General features: G+C 45.0%; 1 protein-coding gene across 3 annotated transcripts in view; it reads left to right on the top strand.

The window, feature by feature from the left end:
- Positions 1 to 18,495, top strand: part of LOC124606279 (F-box/LRR-repeat protein 2) — a 730,587-nt gene that overhangs the window by 542,507 nt on the left and 169,585 nt on the right. The window contains exon 2 of one of the 3 annotated variants that reach the window (XM_047138260.1): positions 1,301 to 1,387. The exons of the other annotated variants lie outside the window; for them this stretch is intronic. Within the exon in view, the coding sequence (XP_046994216.1) occupies positions 1,301 to 1,387 (87 nt within the window). The remainder of the gene's footprint in view (positions 1 to 1,300; positions 1,388 to 18,495) is intronic. 3 annotated transcript variants of the gene reach the window in all.

Here is an 18,495-nt window from a genome sequence, read left to right as displayed (position 1 = left end):
ATCCTACATTTCAGCAGGATAATGCACGACCGCATGTTGCAGGTCGTGTACGGGACTTTCTGGATACAGAAAATGTTCGACTGCTGCCCTGGCCAGTACATTCTCCAGATCTCTCACCAACTGAAAACGTCTGGTGAATGGTGGCCGAACAAGTGGCTCGTCACAATACGCCAGTCACTACTCTTGATGAACTCTGGTTTCGTGTTGAAGCTGCATGGGCAGCTGTACCTGTACACGCCATCCAAGCTCTGTTTGACTCAATGTCCATGCGTATCAAGGCCGTTATTACGGCCAGAGGTGGTTGTTCTAGGTACTGATTTCTCGGGATCTATGCACCCAAATTGCGTGGAAATGTAATCACATGTCAGTTCTGGTATAATATATTTGTCCAATGAATACCCGTTTATCGTCTGCATTTCTTCTTGGTGTAGCAATTTTAATGGCCAATGGTGTAGATAGTCTTCAAGCCAGCGTACGGTGCGTGGCGGTTGTCTAAGGAACGATCGTTGTAGTCAGGCGTGCACCTCTTCGTCCGAAGCAAACCGACGACCACGAATGTCTTTGTTCGGGGATCGGAAAATACGGAAATCGCATGGGGAAAGATCGCTACTGTATGGAGGATGTGTGAGGGCTTTCTACCGAAACTTCCCAGCGACTGGTAATGGAAACAGGGACCCCACTGTCTATCGGCAGCGGTGCTAACTACAACAGGACGAACTTCGGATAGTGTTGTCCCACGTTCGAAATGTTTGCGAATCGAGCGTGTAACTGAGGAAGGACGTGGATACCAGTCCGGTAGTCATCTAGTCTAATGTGGAAAAATAGAGAAAACGTATCCAGGCCGTTAATCCGTCGCGCGAATTCAGTCCGCTGCCAAAGAGTGCTCCCCTCCCTCCCCTTCCCCTACTTTCGACCCTCAGTACGGAAGCAGCGTGGTAACGCGCTTGGCTATGCGAGCGAGTTTGTTCCTAACACACATCTCTCGAATAATTACGGAATGAGGAAAAAAAAAAAAAGAAAACGATAGTAACACATCAACGAAGTAGATTTTCTCTGGAAAATGAAAGAATGACATAAAAGCTATAAAAGGAGAGAGACGCGGTAGCGACGTGTCTCTACAACTGGAAACAGCACGTCAGAATGTAAGTTTCGTTGTGGCTCATCTGCTGCGCTGCTGCCGCTTGCGCCTGTGTGCTCGTGGTTTTGTCCGCTTTGCTCGCATTCGCGGGGCGAGGCGAGGCGAGGAGACAAGGGCGACGCTGCGCCCCCACAGCCACGCACTGACCGCTGTGCTGTGCAGGTGTGGGGTCAGATCGCCCTGGAGGGCGCGCAGGTCTACATCACCGAGGGGTCCGGGGCCACAGTACGCAGCCACTTCCATAACACGGTGAGTAAACTACTACGCCACGGCTTTCCGGACTGGAAAGGTGCCACTGGTCCCCGGCAAGAATCCGCCCGGCAAGACTTGTGTCGAGGTCCGGGGAGCAGGCCAGTCTGTGGATGGGTTTTAGGCTGTTTTCCATCTGCCTCGGCGAATGCGGGCTGGTTTCCCTTATTGCGCCTCAGCTACACTATGTCGGCGATTGCTGCTCAAACAAGTTCTCCACGAACGCGTGCACCACCATTACTCTACCACGCAAACATAGGGGTTACACTCGTCTGTTGTGAGACGTTCCCTGGGGGGGGGGGGGGGGGGGGGGGATTCCACCGGGGACCGAACCGCACAAAAACCCTGGGTTCGGTGTGGGGCGGTGGAGGGTGAAGTGGACTACGGTAGTCGTCGCGGGTTTGAGGACCACTGCGGCTGCGGCGGGGACGGAGCCTCTCCGTTGTTTCTAGGCACCAGGTAAACATACAGTACAATACAATACAAACTACTACGCCACTAGGCAACCGGGGCTCTACCGCCAGACTCAGGTTTTGGTCGTCTACCTCATATCTGAATAAATATGAATTTGGTAAGAACGTTACCACAGGGTTCTTGCGAGTGGAAGGCACTGATGTTGAAAAGTGGTCACCGGCATCACATCCTCTGTCGATACAACACTCAGGAACTTCGCTACGTCCTGCCCCCACCACTGAAGATTTAATCCATGGGATCACAACCGTCATCCAAATCATCCAACCCTTTCGACGCACTTGGTAACTTCCAACAAATTACAGTGTCTGCCCACTCCATAGTTCACCTCAACAACATCGCCACGTACTGCTACAACCAGTCCGTCCACTTTCTCCTTCCTGGACAGCCTTGTCTAATCCGATTCCCACACTGTCCTGTTAGCATCGCCTAACTTACTGCATTCTTTTTAAACGTATCAGAACGGAACCTATTGGGCTGGATACAGTCACGGAAGCGCGACTGTTAGTCGGCAATGTGTCTCGAGAAACAACAGAGGTCGACGAATGCATTGGTGTACATGTCATCATGTATGAGGGGCGTTTAAAAAGTAATGCAACACATTTTTTTCTGAAAGCGGGTTTGTTTTATTCAGGTTCCAATACACCATATTATTCCCCACTCTTTTTGCTGCAAAACACTATTTTTCAACATAATCTCCGACGGCCTTATGTTACCTTGTATTGTATTGTATGTTAACCGGGGGCCTAGAAACGACGGAGAGGCTCCGTCCCCGCCGCAGCCGCAGTTGTCCACAACGCCACGACGACAGCCGCAATCCACTTCACTCCTTCCGCCGCCCCACACCGAACCACTCTTTCAGGATTATTGTGCGGTTCGGTCCCCAGTGGACCCCCCACCCCCACCCCTCCCCCAGGGAACGTCTCACACCAGACCAGTGTAACCCCTCCCTACGTTTGCGTGGTAGAATAATGGTGGTGTACGCGTACGTGGAGAACTTGTTTGCGGAGAAATCGCCGACATAGTGTGGCTGAGGCGCAATAAGGGGAACCAGCCCGCATTCGCCGAGGCAGATGGAAAACGGCCTAAAAACCATGCAGAGACTGGCTGGCTCACCGGACGTCGACACGAGTCCGCCGGTCGGATTCGTGCCGGGGGCCAGGCGCTCCTTCCCAATCCGGAAAGCCGTGTTATGTTACCTTACTAGGAGAACCAGTATGCCCGCATGGTACCGCTCTACTGGTCGGCGTCGGAGCCAACGTCTTGCTGAATCAAACTCACCATGACCCACGTGCTGCTTCCCACGGAGTTCATCCTTCATTGGGCCAAACACATTGCAGTCGGAAGGTGCGAGAACAAGACTGTAGTGTGGATGAGGAAGAACAGTTCAATAAAGTTTTGTAAGCTCCTTTCAGGTACGCAGACTTGTGTGAGGCCTTGCGTTGTCGTGGGTAAGTTCGTTTGCATTTTCGTGGCGACGAACACGCCGAAGTTTTTTCTTCATTTTCCTTAGGAGAGCACAGTACCCTTCAGAGTGGATCGTTGCACCATAAGGGAGGACATCAAACAGAATAACCCCTTCAGAGTCCCAAAAGACCGTCCCCATTATCTGACTGGCAGATGGCGCACCTTTGAATTTTTTCTTCATAGCAGAGGTAAAAATGGAAATGAGCGTTTGGCATCATTGGCCGGGAGGCCCCTTGCGAGGCAGGTCCGGCCGCCTTGATGCAGGTCTTATTACATTCGACGCCACATTGGGCGACCTGCGCGCCGGATGGGGATAAAATGATGATGAACACGACACAATACCCAGTCCCTGAATGGAGAAAATCCTCAACCCAGCCGGGAATCGAACCAGGGCCCGTAGGACAGCAATCCGTCACGCTGACCACTTTTTTTTCCATTTTGTTCTGTATTTTTCATTGCGTTTGGTCTGGACGGACGTCACAAGACATCCGTTCAAGTTGATCGTTGATTCCTTTACTCAGTTATTTATTACAGAGGGCGAGCAGCCCTCTGACCGCTACTCAGCTATTGGGGCAGACATAGGAGGGGTGGTGCAGCGCCACTCCATGGACTGCGGTTTTGTTTCCGGTTCGAAATGCTGAACCCATGGTTCATCGCCTGTGACGATCTTCAACAAAAATTGTCACAATCAGCCTCGTAAGGCACAAGCAATTCCGCATTGCTCCTTCATTGCTCTTTATGATCTTCTGTTAGGTGGTGAGGAACCCAGTGAGCACACGACTCTCAGTACCCCAGCTGGCGGACGAATGTGTCAGCACTACCAACGGAGACGTCCGCTTGTGGATCGAGTGTTTGACTGTGATCCGTCGATCACCTCGAATGAGAGTGTCCGCACGTTCCAACATTGCAGGAGTCACAGCTGTGTGCGGCCGACCGGGACGCGAGAGGTCGGACAACTTTGCGCCGCCTCGGGTCGATGATGACAGACGCCTCGCCCAGCGACTCATGGTGGTGTTATTTACTGCCAGGTCCCTGTACACATTCTGCAAGCATCTATGAATGTCTGCGATGCTCTGGCGTCTGGTTTCCCGCCAATAGAAACTTAGTGACAGCTCTCTGTATAGAACGAACGTCCGTCACAGATGCTATTGTGAAGGCTACATGTAGCGCCTCCATCTTTCGGCACTTCATGAAACTATAAAGGCTGAAGCGGGTATTTTCCACAATGTCCCACAACAAATTTCGCATTTTTTGAACCGAAAATGGCCGAGAAAAAAATGTGTTGCGTTACTTGCTGAACGCGCCACGTATGTCTATAACACAAGAACTGTTATGAACTGTACCATTCATTATATATTCCTTACTGTCATTTCTTGTTAACAATATTAGCTTATCCCCAAGAATAAGCAGTTTTCACTCGGCTAATACTCGGCAGAAATCAAACCTGCATTTGGACCGGACCTCCTTAACTCTTGTGCAAAAAGGTGTGCAGTATACTGCTGCATCCATTTTCAATAAGCTACCACTCGAATTCAAAAATCTTAGCAGTAATCCACGCGCCTTCAAATCGAAACTGAAGAGTTTCCTCATAGGTCACTCCTTCTATTCTGTCGAGGAGTTCCTTGAAAAATTAAGCTGATTTCCATTGTATTGTTGATTGCGTTTACTTAAACTTATGGACTGACTTTTTTCGGGTTCATAAACATTTATTTTTATCTGTTATTACTTTTGTTTGTAATTTCATGTACTGACACGTTCCATGACCTCGGAGATTTGCTCCTCAATTTGGTCCTACGGAACTTGAAGTGTAACTAAAATAAAAATAAAAAATAAAGCGTTCCTTGCACTTTTACTGTGACAAACGAAAATATGATGTTATTAAATTTCAGACAGCCTAGATTATTGTGGCGTACCATGTGTCGTGTGACTGTTGTGTACAATGGACGGATGTAAACAGAATGAAAATTGTACTAGCGCGCTTGAAACCAATTACACTAAGAACTGTTCTTGCGCATACGAGCAAGTAACAGTTGATTGTTTGTTGTTACGGTCTTCATTCCCAAGATCTCCATGCTAGTCTCTCCTGTGCACGCCTCTTCATGCCTCCATAACTACTGCAACCTACATCCATTTGAGTCTGCGCACTGTAGTCAAGCTTTAATCTCCTTCTACAACTTTCGTTCTCTCACCCAGCCGCACACTTCCTTCCATTAATAAATTAGCGATTCCTTGATGCCTCGGGTTGTGTACTGTCAAACACTCTAGTATTTTAATCAAATTATACCATAAATTTCCTCCTTCCCCGATTCGATTCAGTCCTCTTCATTAGTAATCCCATCTAACTTCCACCATTCTTCTGCAGCACCATATTACAATAAGTTCTGTTCTCTTCTTTTCTGAACTGTCTGTAGTACAAGTTTCGCTTCTGTACAAGACTACACTACAGACAAATACCTTCAGAAAAGACCTCGTATTACTTAAATTGATTTTAGATATTAACAAATTTCTCCCTTTGAGACATGGATTTCTTTTTATTGCCAGTTTGATTTCTACGTCATTTATTCTTCGGCCATCGTCGTTTATTATTCTCCCAAGATAGCGAAACCCATGTATTAATTTTAGTGTTCATTTCCCAATATAATTCCCTTGGCATCGCCTGGTTCAATTAAACTGCGTTAAGTTTCCACTGACTTACCTCTCTGGATATTCAACATATAATCTTCCTTCAAAACACAATGTGTTCGCTTCATCTGCCCTCCCTAGTCCTTCGCTGTCTCTGAAAAAATAAAAACATGATCGGCAGATCTGAAAGTTTTTATATCTTCTCTTTGAACATTAATTTCTTTACCAAATTTCTCCTTTGGTTCCTTTACCACTTGTTCTGTGTAAAGACTGAACAACATGGTGGATAGGTTGCCATTTTATGTCAGTCCTTTCTCAGTTCCTGGCCCTTTTTCACGCCATACAAATCTCAATACTGTACTGTGGTTTCTGTATAGGTTGTAGATAACGTACCATCTTTGCATCTTATCCCTGAAAATTCAAAAGTTTGAGAGTGTATTCCAGTCAATACTTTCGAACGATTTTTCTAAACCTACAAATGTTATAAAAGTAGCTTTGTCTTCCTCCAATCTTCCTAGAACATTCATAGAGAGCGTATTGCCTCGTATGGTCAACATTCTCCGGAGCCCAAACTGATCTTCCTCCAGGTCGGCTCCTATCAGTCGTTCCATTCTACTGTTGACGGATGGCTAACACGGTTAAATATTACGTGTACATTGATGTTATCTCGCGTGTAAATTCAGAAACGTATGTGGTGCATCAGACGTTTATGTTCGATTCTTGCAGGTCAAGTGCTCTTACACCCTTCATTTCGAGATAGTTCTTCCTCATTGCGGTTTCAATGTTCGCTGTCTCATTTTCGTGCAGTTTTCCCACATAGATTGTGGCGTTCAGTATATTTACTATATCTCAATATGACATCGTTCAGTCCTCCGTCGTCATCTGGATTTTCACCGCACGTATGTGATTCTTTCACTGCAGTACACCAGAAATCCGTCGGGTACCATGCGTGACCAAACCTTACTCGATTAATGATGTAATGCGACTCCTACGAGGATTGTTCTGGCTGTAGCACGATTTTGTTCGAATGGAGCGCTGCACTGAGAGTATTTAACTCCCTTTCCCTGCTGCGATGTTTGCTGGAATGCTTTTTTTCTTGAAATGTGTAGTAAGTCAGAATACGGACGCTGTGTAAGTAATGCTTTCCCTCCCTCTTATGTGGCCATTTACTACATAGCTGTGCCGAATATCTGAGTGCCCATTAAACTGCATTAGATGAACGACTATAATTCTTCTTATTTGTGATTATTATTTCCACTGCGTCATAAATGTACGTAGCTAGTGGTATGAGATTTCTACTGCCACCAAAGAATCTCTGGAGTTGAGAGTTTTAGAACACACTGGACTCTGTGAACGATTAAATATACGAGGGTTGGAACTTTAATAGTGGTAACTATTCATTTACAGCTCGCACAAAATAGATAAGTGTGTCAAAGTTTTACTGACCTTCAAAGTAGTCACCAGCATTGTGTATAATCCGTTGCCAGCGATGTAGAAGTCGTAGGATACTCTTAGCAGTGCCATTTGTGTTGACAGTTCGAGCGGCGCCGTCTATTGCCCGACGAATTTGTAGTAGTTGTGAAGCGAATGCCGTGAAGTGTTTCCTTCAGTTTAGAAATCGAGTTGAACTTATGAGAGCTTAAGTCAGGAGAGTGCAGTAGGTGGCACAGCACTTAGCAGCCGCATCAGTCAAACAAATCACTAACAGCTTGCACTGTACGTGCTTGAGCATTGTCCTGCAAACTGATGGTCAGGTCCTGCAGAATGTGGCATGACTTCTGTCTCTATGCTGTTCATTTTTGGAACACATCCTACGACCAGCTTAGAGACAGAAGTGACGACATTTTCTGCAGGACCTGACCATCGTTTTGCAGGACAATGCTCAAGAACGTACAGTGCAAGCTGTTACTGATTTGTTTGACTGATGGGGCTGCTAAGTGCTACACCACCTACTGAACTCCCCTGATTTAAGCCCTCGTAAGTTCAACGCGATTTCTAAACTGAAGGAAACACTTCACGGCATTCGCTTCAGAACTACTACAAATTCGTCGGGCAACAGACCGCATTGCTTGAACTGTCAACACAACTGGCACTGCTAAGAGTATCCCAGGACTTCCACGTCACTGGCAACGGATTATACACAATGCTGGTGACTACTTTGAAGGTCAACAAAACTTTGAAACACGTATCTATTTTGTACTAGCTGTAAATAAATAGTTGCCACTATTAAAGTTCCAACCCTCGTATAAAAACGAAGTTGTCCAAATCAGCCACGTTGATTGTTTCCAGTGGGTTCCATCCCCAAGGAAGTATCTTCGCATAGCTTTCATCTTGATCGGTACAATCACTGTTAGTTCTAAATAACGTACCATCTATTCGGTACCATTATTTTTGAAATTCGGAGATCCCGGCACGGATTTTATTTCTTTAAGCTTCATTTGTATTCTCATGGCCGTAGAGCAGTTCTTAAGACGGAAGGATACATAAAAGGAAACTCAGACATACTTTAAAAAATAAACAGTGATAATTATGTTTTAGCGCTTGCGAGCTGTCTGTGTAATAGGTTGCATTTCAAATTACCTGAAAGTCGGCACTGGTCGCACAGAAATAGCACTTCAGTTGTATGTGGTTGGAGCCGAATTTCGACGACCCTGCTCTGTCATTTCAAAACTGGCAACTATTTTGAGAGACTGTGCTAAATCTCTATCAATAGTGCAGACCATTGTACAGACTGTTGACGAAGTCTAACTACCGAGTACTGTGCTTATTTCTTGTTAGTGATCGTGTGTTGTGCTGATCTGTTCTATTTAATGACTGTTGTGCTAATCTATACCTGTATTCCCGGTCACCAGATACAACATCCGGGATAAATTTCAGAATTTTCCGCATTCTTTTACGGAGCGAGAGCATGTGGCAGTGTTGACACTGATTTGTCCACCAAATCAAGACAGAGTCTGAATCACGATGTTACATCACACTAGCTGCCAGTGGATAGATTAAAAGTTGCTTATACTATCCAAATCAGGAAAATAGCTGCTAATTTAAGCTGTGAAGCCGTACTTGGGCTAGAGTCTACTAATTCATCACACGTGGCGTAAACGTAAGAGATTGGCCACGCTGCCACACTTAATTAAAAGCGTGACAACAAGGTTATCTAGAACACTAGTAATCTAACGTACCACTTAGGATTGTTTTCAGGTGATAGAGTCCAGTTTTAGTTGTAGTGTGGTCAACCCCATATGCTTACAACATTGTGTTGTTGTTGTGGTCTTCAGTCATGAGACTGGTTTGATGCAGCTGTCCATGCAACTCTATCCTGTGCAAGCTTCTTCATCTCCCAGTACCTACTGCAGCCTACATCCTTCTGAATCTGGTTAGTGTATTCATTTCTTGGTCTCCCTCTACGATTTTTATCCTCCACGCTGCCCTCCAGTACTAAATTGGTGATCGCTTGATGCCTACGAACACGTCCTACCAACCAATCCCTTCTTCTGGTCAAGTTGTGCCACAAACTCCTCTTCTCAATTCTGTTCAATACCTCCTCATTAGTTATGTGATCTACCCATCTAATCTTCAGCATTCTTCTGTGGCACCACATTCCGAGAGCTTCTATTCTCTTCTTGCCCAGACTACTTATCGTCCACGTTTCACTTCCATACATGGCTACACTCCATACAAATACTTTCAGCAACGACTTCCTGACACTTAAATCAATACTCGATGTTAACAAATTTCTCTTCTTCATAAACGATTTCCTTTCCATTGCCAGTCTACATTTTATATCCTCTCTACTTCGACCATCATCAGTTATTTTGCTCCCCAAATAGCAAAACTCCTTTACTACGTTAAGTGTCTCATTTCCTAATCTAATTCCCTCAGCATCACCCGACTTAATTCGACTACATTCCATTATCCTCGTTTTGCTTTTGTTGATGTTCATCTTATACCCTCGTTTCAAGACACTGTCCATTCCGTTCAACTGCTCTTCCAAGTCCTTTGCTGTCTCTGACAGAATTACAATGTCATCGGCGAGCCTCAAAATTTTTATTTCTTCTCCATGAATTTTAATACCTACTCCGAACTTTTCTTTTGTTTCCTTTACTGTTTGCTCAATATAAAGATTGAATAACATCGGGGAGAGGCTACAACCCTGCTTCGCTTTCATGCCCCTCGATTTTTACAACTGCCATCTGGTTTCTGTACAAATTGTAAATAGCCTTTCGCTCCCTGTATTTTACCCCTGCCACCTACAGAATTTGAAAGACAGTATTCCAGTCAACATTGTCAAAAGCTTTCTCGAAGTCTACCAATGCTAGAAACGTAGGTTTGCCTTTTCTTAATCTTTGTTCTAAGATAAGTCGTAGGGTCAGTATTGCCTCACGTGTTCCAACATTTCTACGGAATCCAAACTGATCTTCCCCGAGGTTGGCTTCTACCAGTTTTTCCATTCGTCTGTAAAGAATTCGCGTTAGTATTTTGCAGCAGTGACTTATTAAACTGATAGTTCGGTAATTTTCACACCTGTCAACATCTTTCTTTGGGATTGGAATTATTGTGTGGTTTGGTGAGCTCTTGGATTCAAGTATGTTCATTCGATGGGTTGTACTAGTGCAAACATTTGAAAATAGTTACACAACCGAAACATCGCTGGAATGTAAACGAAATAAAGGGCTGTTGTAAGCCATCCAGTGGCAGCCAATGTGATAAAATGGTATCTTCCAGGTAGTTTGTGGTGGAGGTGGACGCTGTTGCTACCAAAATACTGGACAACGTTAAGCGCGGTAAAAACCTTGGTGCTAATAGAGATAAAAAGGCTGTGTGTTGGCTCTCATGTCTCACGCACTCTGCAGAAACAACAAAAATATGGCTCTAAAATGTCGCAGGTGCTTATCACAACCACTGAAAAAAATTAGCAGTGGCATTGGGCGTACAGCAGTTCTTAAAAAGGAAGTATGCATAATAAGAAACTCAGATATAATTTAAAAAATAAACAATGATAATGATGTTTTAGGACTTGCGAGCTGTCTGTGTAATAGGTCGCATTTCAAGTAACCCGAAAGACGGCAGTGGTCGTACTGAAATAGCATGCCTAGCATTGCAACTCATCCATTGGTATAATTTATTGACTGACTAGTTGCGGACATGGCACATTTTCACAAACCACCTGTTACAGAGAACAAAATTTTGTGTGTCGATACATTGATTGTGATGGAAGACTTGAGAAAACCAAAATAAAGGCTGGAGAAAAATTGTGTCACGAAATTTTTACCGTGGGTAGCTGATGCCAGTAGGAACCAAAATTACTAATGTTATGTAGGTCGACAAGGTATCATTTTTAAGCTACGGAAACTTGGCGCCACGTGCTCCGATTGGCCGTGGGATTTCCCTGTTGCCGGATGCTCTGGACAACTCATGACCAAGAATGCTTTGCCTGCCGGAGATCGCGACGTATCCAAGGTGGTCCCCACCCTCGGTGGTAGCGCGCCAGCCTTCCACTCTGGGGCAGGGGGGAGGGGGGGGGGGCTGGGGGCGAATCCGCAGGGTTCCCGACACGTCCATTGGAGTTTCATGATAAGACGTAGCTTGAACAAATCCGTAAACAGCTGTTAGTTCGCGTACAGAAAGTCTTTTGCGATTGTGTCGGCCCTGAAAAGGGCCTTTTTAGAAGCTAGAACATTGTTTCCTTAAAGCAGGTGCTCGAACTGGCGACCCTCTGACGTGACACAAGCTTGGCAACGTCGAACGGTGTTTTGCCGAACTCTTTCAAAGATTCCTGGCATTGCCCTGATGTTACGAAACAGGCTTGTGTTTTATATGAAATAAAAACGAATATGGAATAATTTACTCCTCCCAAGATTACGGATGCCAGCAGAAATCAAGCAGAATACTAGCAAGAGCCGGCCGCGGTGGACGGGCGGTTCTAGGCGCTTCAGTCCGGAACCGCGCGATTGCTGCGGTCGCCGGTTCGAATCCTGCCTCGGCAATGATGTGTGTGATGTCCTTAGGTTAGTTAGGTTTAAGTAGTTCTAAGTTCTAGGGGACTGATGACCTCAGATGTTAAGTCCCATAGTGCTCAGAGCCATTTGAACCATACTAGCAAGATAGTTACAAAGCAATTCGAAGAGTGCACTACATAGAAAAGACGTAATCACAAACACAATCTGATGTAAACAACTTCTGTCTGATATGAAACGAAAACAAATATGGAAGAAAAGACATGAAGGACTGATAAACTTGCAGCGCTCGAAGTGGCGTGGTAGCGAGCCCAGGTCGTGTTACCGGTAGTTCCTATATGAGCTCATGGCCGTGTGGAGCACTGTGTCTCGTACTGAACAAGCTAGTGATATTAATACAATCGCAGGGTGAACTGAATATTTCAGAGATTATTTAAGACCATACAATAAAATTATTTGCATCAACGTCAGTCACGTTTCCGATAATGCCGGCAAAAATAAGCCAGTGTGACACAGTAAACTCCAATACTTTATGCTCATTCACTGATATACTACACAAGATAATAACTACAATTGTGACATGTTTTAACGCAGATTTGAGCTACATCTGAAGTGTGTTGACAAAACGTAACAAGTATATCCTACATACAAAATTCGTAAGCCATATTTCACGTACACCTTTATTACCCACATTCGTTGAAACCACTCATAAAATTTTGTTCATGTAATAACTGTCTTGCGAAAATTGGCAAAGTCCGAAACTATTCAGCTGATAAATAACTGGCAGGTATGGTTCAAACAATTAAGTATGCCTTTTCTTCGGTATTTGAGAGCTATAAGACAGTATGTACTGAAAATCTTTGTCACAGTCACCTAAACTAAAGAGATACACTCAGTCAGGGTATCTTTGTACTGCTTACCACTTTCGTTTCAAATGGCCGATGCTCTACCTACTTGCATTGTATTGTACTAAAAGTAACAGTTTTAATGCCTCTGTGATTCATGTTCAATATTTCAGTTGTGTTTCGAATTTCCTAGAAGGTCTTAGTCTTGTGCTTATCCTTTAATCGCGTTGGCTGGGAAAAGAGCTTTTGGCGACAGTGACTTATTTTCAAGAATGCCAGGTCGATACAAATACCTTTATGTATCTAAGTAAACCTGCAGTACTGAAATAAAGCTGTTTGGTATTACTTCTTATTAACACCTGATTTCCTTCCGGCAAGATCTAACTCTACCCATAGCATTAGAAATAGGAAAAACTTTTTGTTGTTTAAGACTGGTCGAAAGTTACCCTGAATGACAGTGTAACTTTGTACTAGCATTAAAACTGAAATTTTGCCCTAATAGGGCGTAGTTAGTATAGATTTTCACTTTTCACGCGTCGGTAACTATAGATGCAAAAAGTTACAATGTCTGTTGTGATGTGTAATTTACACTACTGGCCATTAAAATTACTACACCAAGAAGAAATGCAGATGATAAACGGGTATTCATTGGACAAATATATTATACTAAAACTGGCATGTGATTACATTTTCACGCAGTTTGGGTGCATAGATCCTGAGAAATCAGTACCCAGAACAACCACCTCTGGCCGTAATAACGGCCTTAATACGCATGGACATTGAGTCAAACAGAGCTTGGATGGCGTGTACAGGCACAGCTGCGCATGCAGCTTCAACACGATACCACAGTTCATCAACAGTAGTGACTGGCGTATTGTGACGATCCAGTTGCTCGGCCACCATTGACCAGACGTTTTCAATTGGTGAGAGATCTGGAGAATGTACTGGCCAGGGCAGCAGTCGAACATTTTCTGTATCCAGAAATGCCCGTATAGGACCTGCAACATGCGGTCGTGCATTATCCTGCTGAAATGTAGGGTTTCGCAGGGATCGAATGAAGGGTAGAGACACGGGTCATAACCCATCTGAAATGTAACGTCCACTGTGCAAAGTGGCGTCAATGCGAACAAGAGATGACCGAGACGTGTAACCAATGGCACCCCATACCATCACGTCGGGCGATACAGCAGTATGGCGATGACGAATACACGCTTCCAATGTGCGTTTACCGCTATGTCGCCAAACACGGATGTGACCATCATGACGCTGTAGACAGAACCTGGATTCATTCTAAAAAATGACTTTTTGCCTTTCGTGCACCCAGGTTCGTAGTTGAGTACACCATCGCAGGCGCTCCTGTCTGTGATGCAGCGACAAGGATAACCTTAGCCATGGTCTCCGAACTGATAGTCCATGCTGCTGCAAACGTCGTCGAACTGTTCGTGAAGATGGTTGTTGTCTTGCAAACGTCCCCATCTGTTGACTCGGGGATCGAGACGTGGCTGCACGATCCGTTACAGCCATGCGGATAAGAAGCCTGTCATCTCGACTGCTAGTGATACGAGGCCGTGGGGATCCAGCACAGCGTTCCGTTTTACACTCCTGACCACACCGATTCCATATTATGCTAACACTCACTGGATCTCGACCAACGCGAGCAGCAATGTCGCGATACGATAAACCGCAATCGCGATACAATTAAGACCTTTATCAAAGTCGGAAACGTGATGGTACACATTTCTCCTCCTTACACGAGGCATCACAACAACGTTTCACCAGGCAACGCCGGTCAACTGCTGTTTGTGTATGAGAAATCGGTCGGAAACTTTCCTCATGTCAGTACGTTGTAGGTGTCGCCACCGGTGCCAACCTTGTGTGAATGCTCTGAAAAGCTAATCATTTGCATATCACAGCATCTTCTTCCTGTCGTTAAATTTCGCGTCTGTAGCACGTCATCTTCGTGGTGTAGCAGTTTTAATGGCCAGTAGTGTATATCTAAGTAAACCTGCAGTACTGAGTTAACACTGTTTGTTTTTACACGAGATTTCCTTCCGGTAAAGATCGAAATCTACCCAAAGCATTATATATAGGAAACATTCTTCGTTTTTTAAGACTGGTCGAAAGTTATACTGAATGTCAGTGTGACTTTGTACCAGCATTAAAACTGAAATTTTGCCCTAATAAATGGTTCAAATGGCTCTGAGCACTATGGGACTTAACATCTACGGTCATCAGTCCCCTAGAACTTAGAACTACTTAAACCTAACTAACCTAAGGGCATCACACACATCCATGCCCGAGGCAGGATTCGAACCCGCGACCGTAGCAGTCGCGCGGTTCCGGACTGCAGCGCCTAGAACCGCGTGGCCACCGCGGTCGGCTCTAATTTTACATTCGTGATCTACCTCCCGAAGGTGTAAGTAGGGGGAACCAATATATTCGATACCTCATCCAGAAACGCACCCTCTCGAAACCTGCACAGCAAGTTACACCGCGATGCAGAGCGCCTCTCTTGCAGAGTCTGCCACTTGAGTTTACTAAACATCTTCGTAACGCTAACACGCTTACCAAATAACCCTGTGACGAAACGGGCCGCTCTTCTTTGGATCTTCTCTATCTCCTCCGTCAACCCGACCTGGTACGAATCCCACACTGATGAGCAATACTCAAGTATAGGTCGATCGAGTGTTTTGTAAGCCACCTACTTTGTTGATGGACTACATTTTCTAAGGAGTCACCCAATGAATCTCAACCTGGCACCCGCCTTACCAACAATTAATTTTATATGATCATTCCACTTCAAATCGTTCCGCACGTACACTCCCATATATTTTACAGAAGTAACTGCTACCAGTGTTTGTTCCGCTATCATATAATCCTACAATAAAGGATCCTTCTTTCTATGTATTTGCAATACATCTGGCTCACAATTTTAACTGTTAGGACGTTTCAAAACAATGGACGTTTCACTGTGAAGTGAAAGATTAATTAAAGGGCGGTTAAAATGAAAATTAAATAGCCCGCCTCAGAAAAATACTCGCTGTTGCTGACTTTACTTCAATTATGGAGTGCGGTTAGGAAAGTGTTACCTGGCACTCTCGCGCTTGCAGTCTGCTGGGCATGCGGCCTCACAGCCTGCAGGTGATCGCGTGGTGCGCGAGGTCGGCTATGCTCGCGTCCCGGCGGATTCCGCACGTGCGGAGCTGGCCAAAGCCTCTAAAAGCGGCCGCCCTGGAACACGGCCAGGTCCCGCGCCGCCTGCTCTGCTGACGCTGCCGGGAGAGAGCGAGCTGGCCGGCGTGTCACTGTGTGTGTGTGTGGGGGGGGGGGGGGGGGGGGGGTTCGGAAAGAAGGGGGGCAGAGGGGCGGGAGGCCAAGCGGCAGGAAGAAACAGAGATTTTGAGCAAAATCTGCATTTACAATTTGTACAGAAAGTAGATGGCAATTATAAGAGTCGAGGGGCATGAAAGGGAAGCAGTGGGTGGGAAGGGAGTGAGACAGGGTTTTAGCCTCTCCCCGATGCTATTCAATCTGTATATTGACCAAGCAGTAAAGGAAACAAAAGAAAAGTTCGGAGTAGGAATTAATATCCATGGAGAAGAAATAAAATCTTTGAGGTTCGCCGATGACATTGTAATTCTGTCAGAGACAGCAAAGGACTTGGAAGAGCAGTTGAACGGAATGTACAGTGTCCTGAAAGGAGGATATACGATGAACATCAACAAAAGTAAAACGAGGATAATGGAATGTAGTCAGATTAAGTCGGGTGATGCTGAGGGAATTAGATTAGGAAATGAGACACTTAAAGTAGTAAAGGAGTTTTGCTATTTGGGGAGCAAAATAACTGATGATGGTAGAAGTAGAGAGGATATAAAATGTAAACTGGCAATGGCAAGGAAATCGTTTCTGAAGAAGAGAAATTTGTTAACATTGAGTATAGACTGAAGTGTCAGAAGTCGTTTCTGAAAGTATTTGTATGGAGAGTAGCCTTGTATGGAAGTGAAACATGGACGATAAATAGTTTGGACAAGAAGAGAAGATAAGCATTCGAAATGTGGTGTTACAAAGAATGCTGAAGATTAGATGGGTAGATCACATAACTAATGATGAGGTATTGAATAGAACTGGGGAGGAGTTTGTGGCACAACTTGACTAGAAGAAGGGATCGGTTGGTAGGACATGTTCTGAGGCATCAAGGGTTCACCAATTTAGTACTGGATGGCAGCGTGGACGGTAAAAATCGTAGAGGGAGACTAAGAGATGAATATACTAAGCAGATTCAGAAGGATGTAGGCTGCAGTTGGTACTGAGAGATGAAGAAGCTTGCACAGGATAGAGTAGCATGGAGAGCTGCATCAAACCAGTCTCAGGACTGAAGACCACAACAACAACAACTGCAAAAACAAATTTTCCCGCTTCATTTCGTCCACTTTTTTTTTTAAATTCTATTGCTGTGTGCTGATACAGAACAGCCATTTACGAGGTGCGACAATAAAGTAATGAGACTGATGTGAAAAAAAATGTTGCTTACCGTTTTAGTCAAGTTTAGTGTTGCCTCCCGCAAAGTAGTTCCCTTCTGATTGCACACATTTTTTCCAGCGGTTCTGCCGTTGATGGTACCGTTTCTGGTACTCATCTTCAGTAATATCCTCCAAGACCCTCTTCACAGCTTTTTGGAGATCTTGTGTTGTTTGAGAATGATGTCCCTTGACCGCCGTTTTGACTCTTGGAAATAGAAAAAGTCGCATGGAGCGATATCTGGTGGATAAGGTGGCTATGGTAGTACTTAAATTTGTTTTGAGGTAAAAAATTACTGTACTGACAGAGCAGTATGGGATGGCGCATTATCGTGAAGCAGATTCTAATTATCAGCAATTTTGGCACGGTCACGAATCACTCTTTTATGAAGTCTTTCTAAAATTTCTTTGTAGTAATATTGGTTAACTGCTTGTCTAGGAGGCACCCACTCTTTATGAACAATACCCCCGAAATCAAAGGCCCGCATCTCGTGGTCGTGCGGTAGCGTTCTCGCTTCCCACGCCCGGGTTCCCGGGTTCGATTCCCGGCGGGGTCAGGGATTTTCTCTGCCTCGTGATGGCTGGGTGTTGTGTGATGTCCTTAGGTTAGTTAGGTTTAAGTAGTTCTAAGTTCTAGGGGACTGATGACCATAGATGTTAAGTCCCATAGTGTTCAGAGCCATTTGAACCATTTGAACCCGAAATCAAATCCGCGCGTGGGGTTGATGGTCGTCAATTGCGGTCTTCATCTTCAAGTCACAAACACGTGTTAACTTATTACAGCTCAACTTACTACTGAGCAGCTGCATCGATGTGCCCCTTGGACTAGAAGCAGCTTATAGACCAAGGTCAAAGATATTGTGCCTATGCAAGCCTGCAGGGTTGTCACATCTTGCAAAGAAAATCAGTCTCATTAATTTATTGTCACACATCGTACATGTGTTTATAAGCATACTTGTTGTTATGCTCTTCAATCCGAAGACTGACTTTATGCTGGTCTCCAACGCTAGTTTACCCTGTATAAATCTGATCAGCTGTACAGAAATTGATGTTTAAACCAGCTTAAGCAATCACAAGATCGCAACAGGATGCCACTGAGGACAACAGAGACCTACTCTATATCGACAGATGTATGATCTCAACTCTGTCCACAGGCCCTGGCCGGCCTATCGGCACCCACCGACCGCCATGTCACCTTTCGCCAGTGGAGAGGCGTGAGGTCAGCAGACCGC

Source organism: Schistocerca americana, chromosome 3 (assembly GCF_021461395.2).
Source record: "Schistocerca americana isolate TAMUIC-IGC-003095 chromosome 3, iqSchAmer2.1, whole genome shotgun sequence".
In the NCBI taxonomy this organism is placed as follows: Eukaryota; Metazoa; Arthropoda; class Insecta; order Orthoptera; family Acrididae; genus Schistocerca; species Schistocerca americana.
This window is presented reverse-complemented; position numbering and strand designations above follow the sequence as displayed.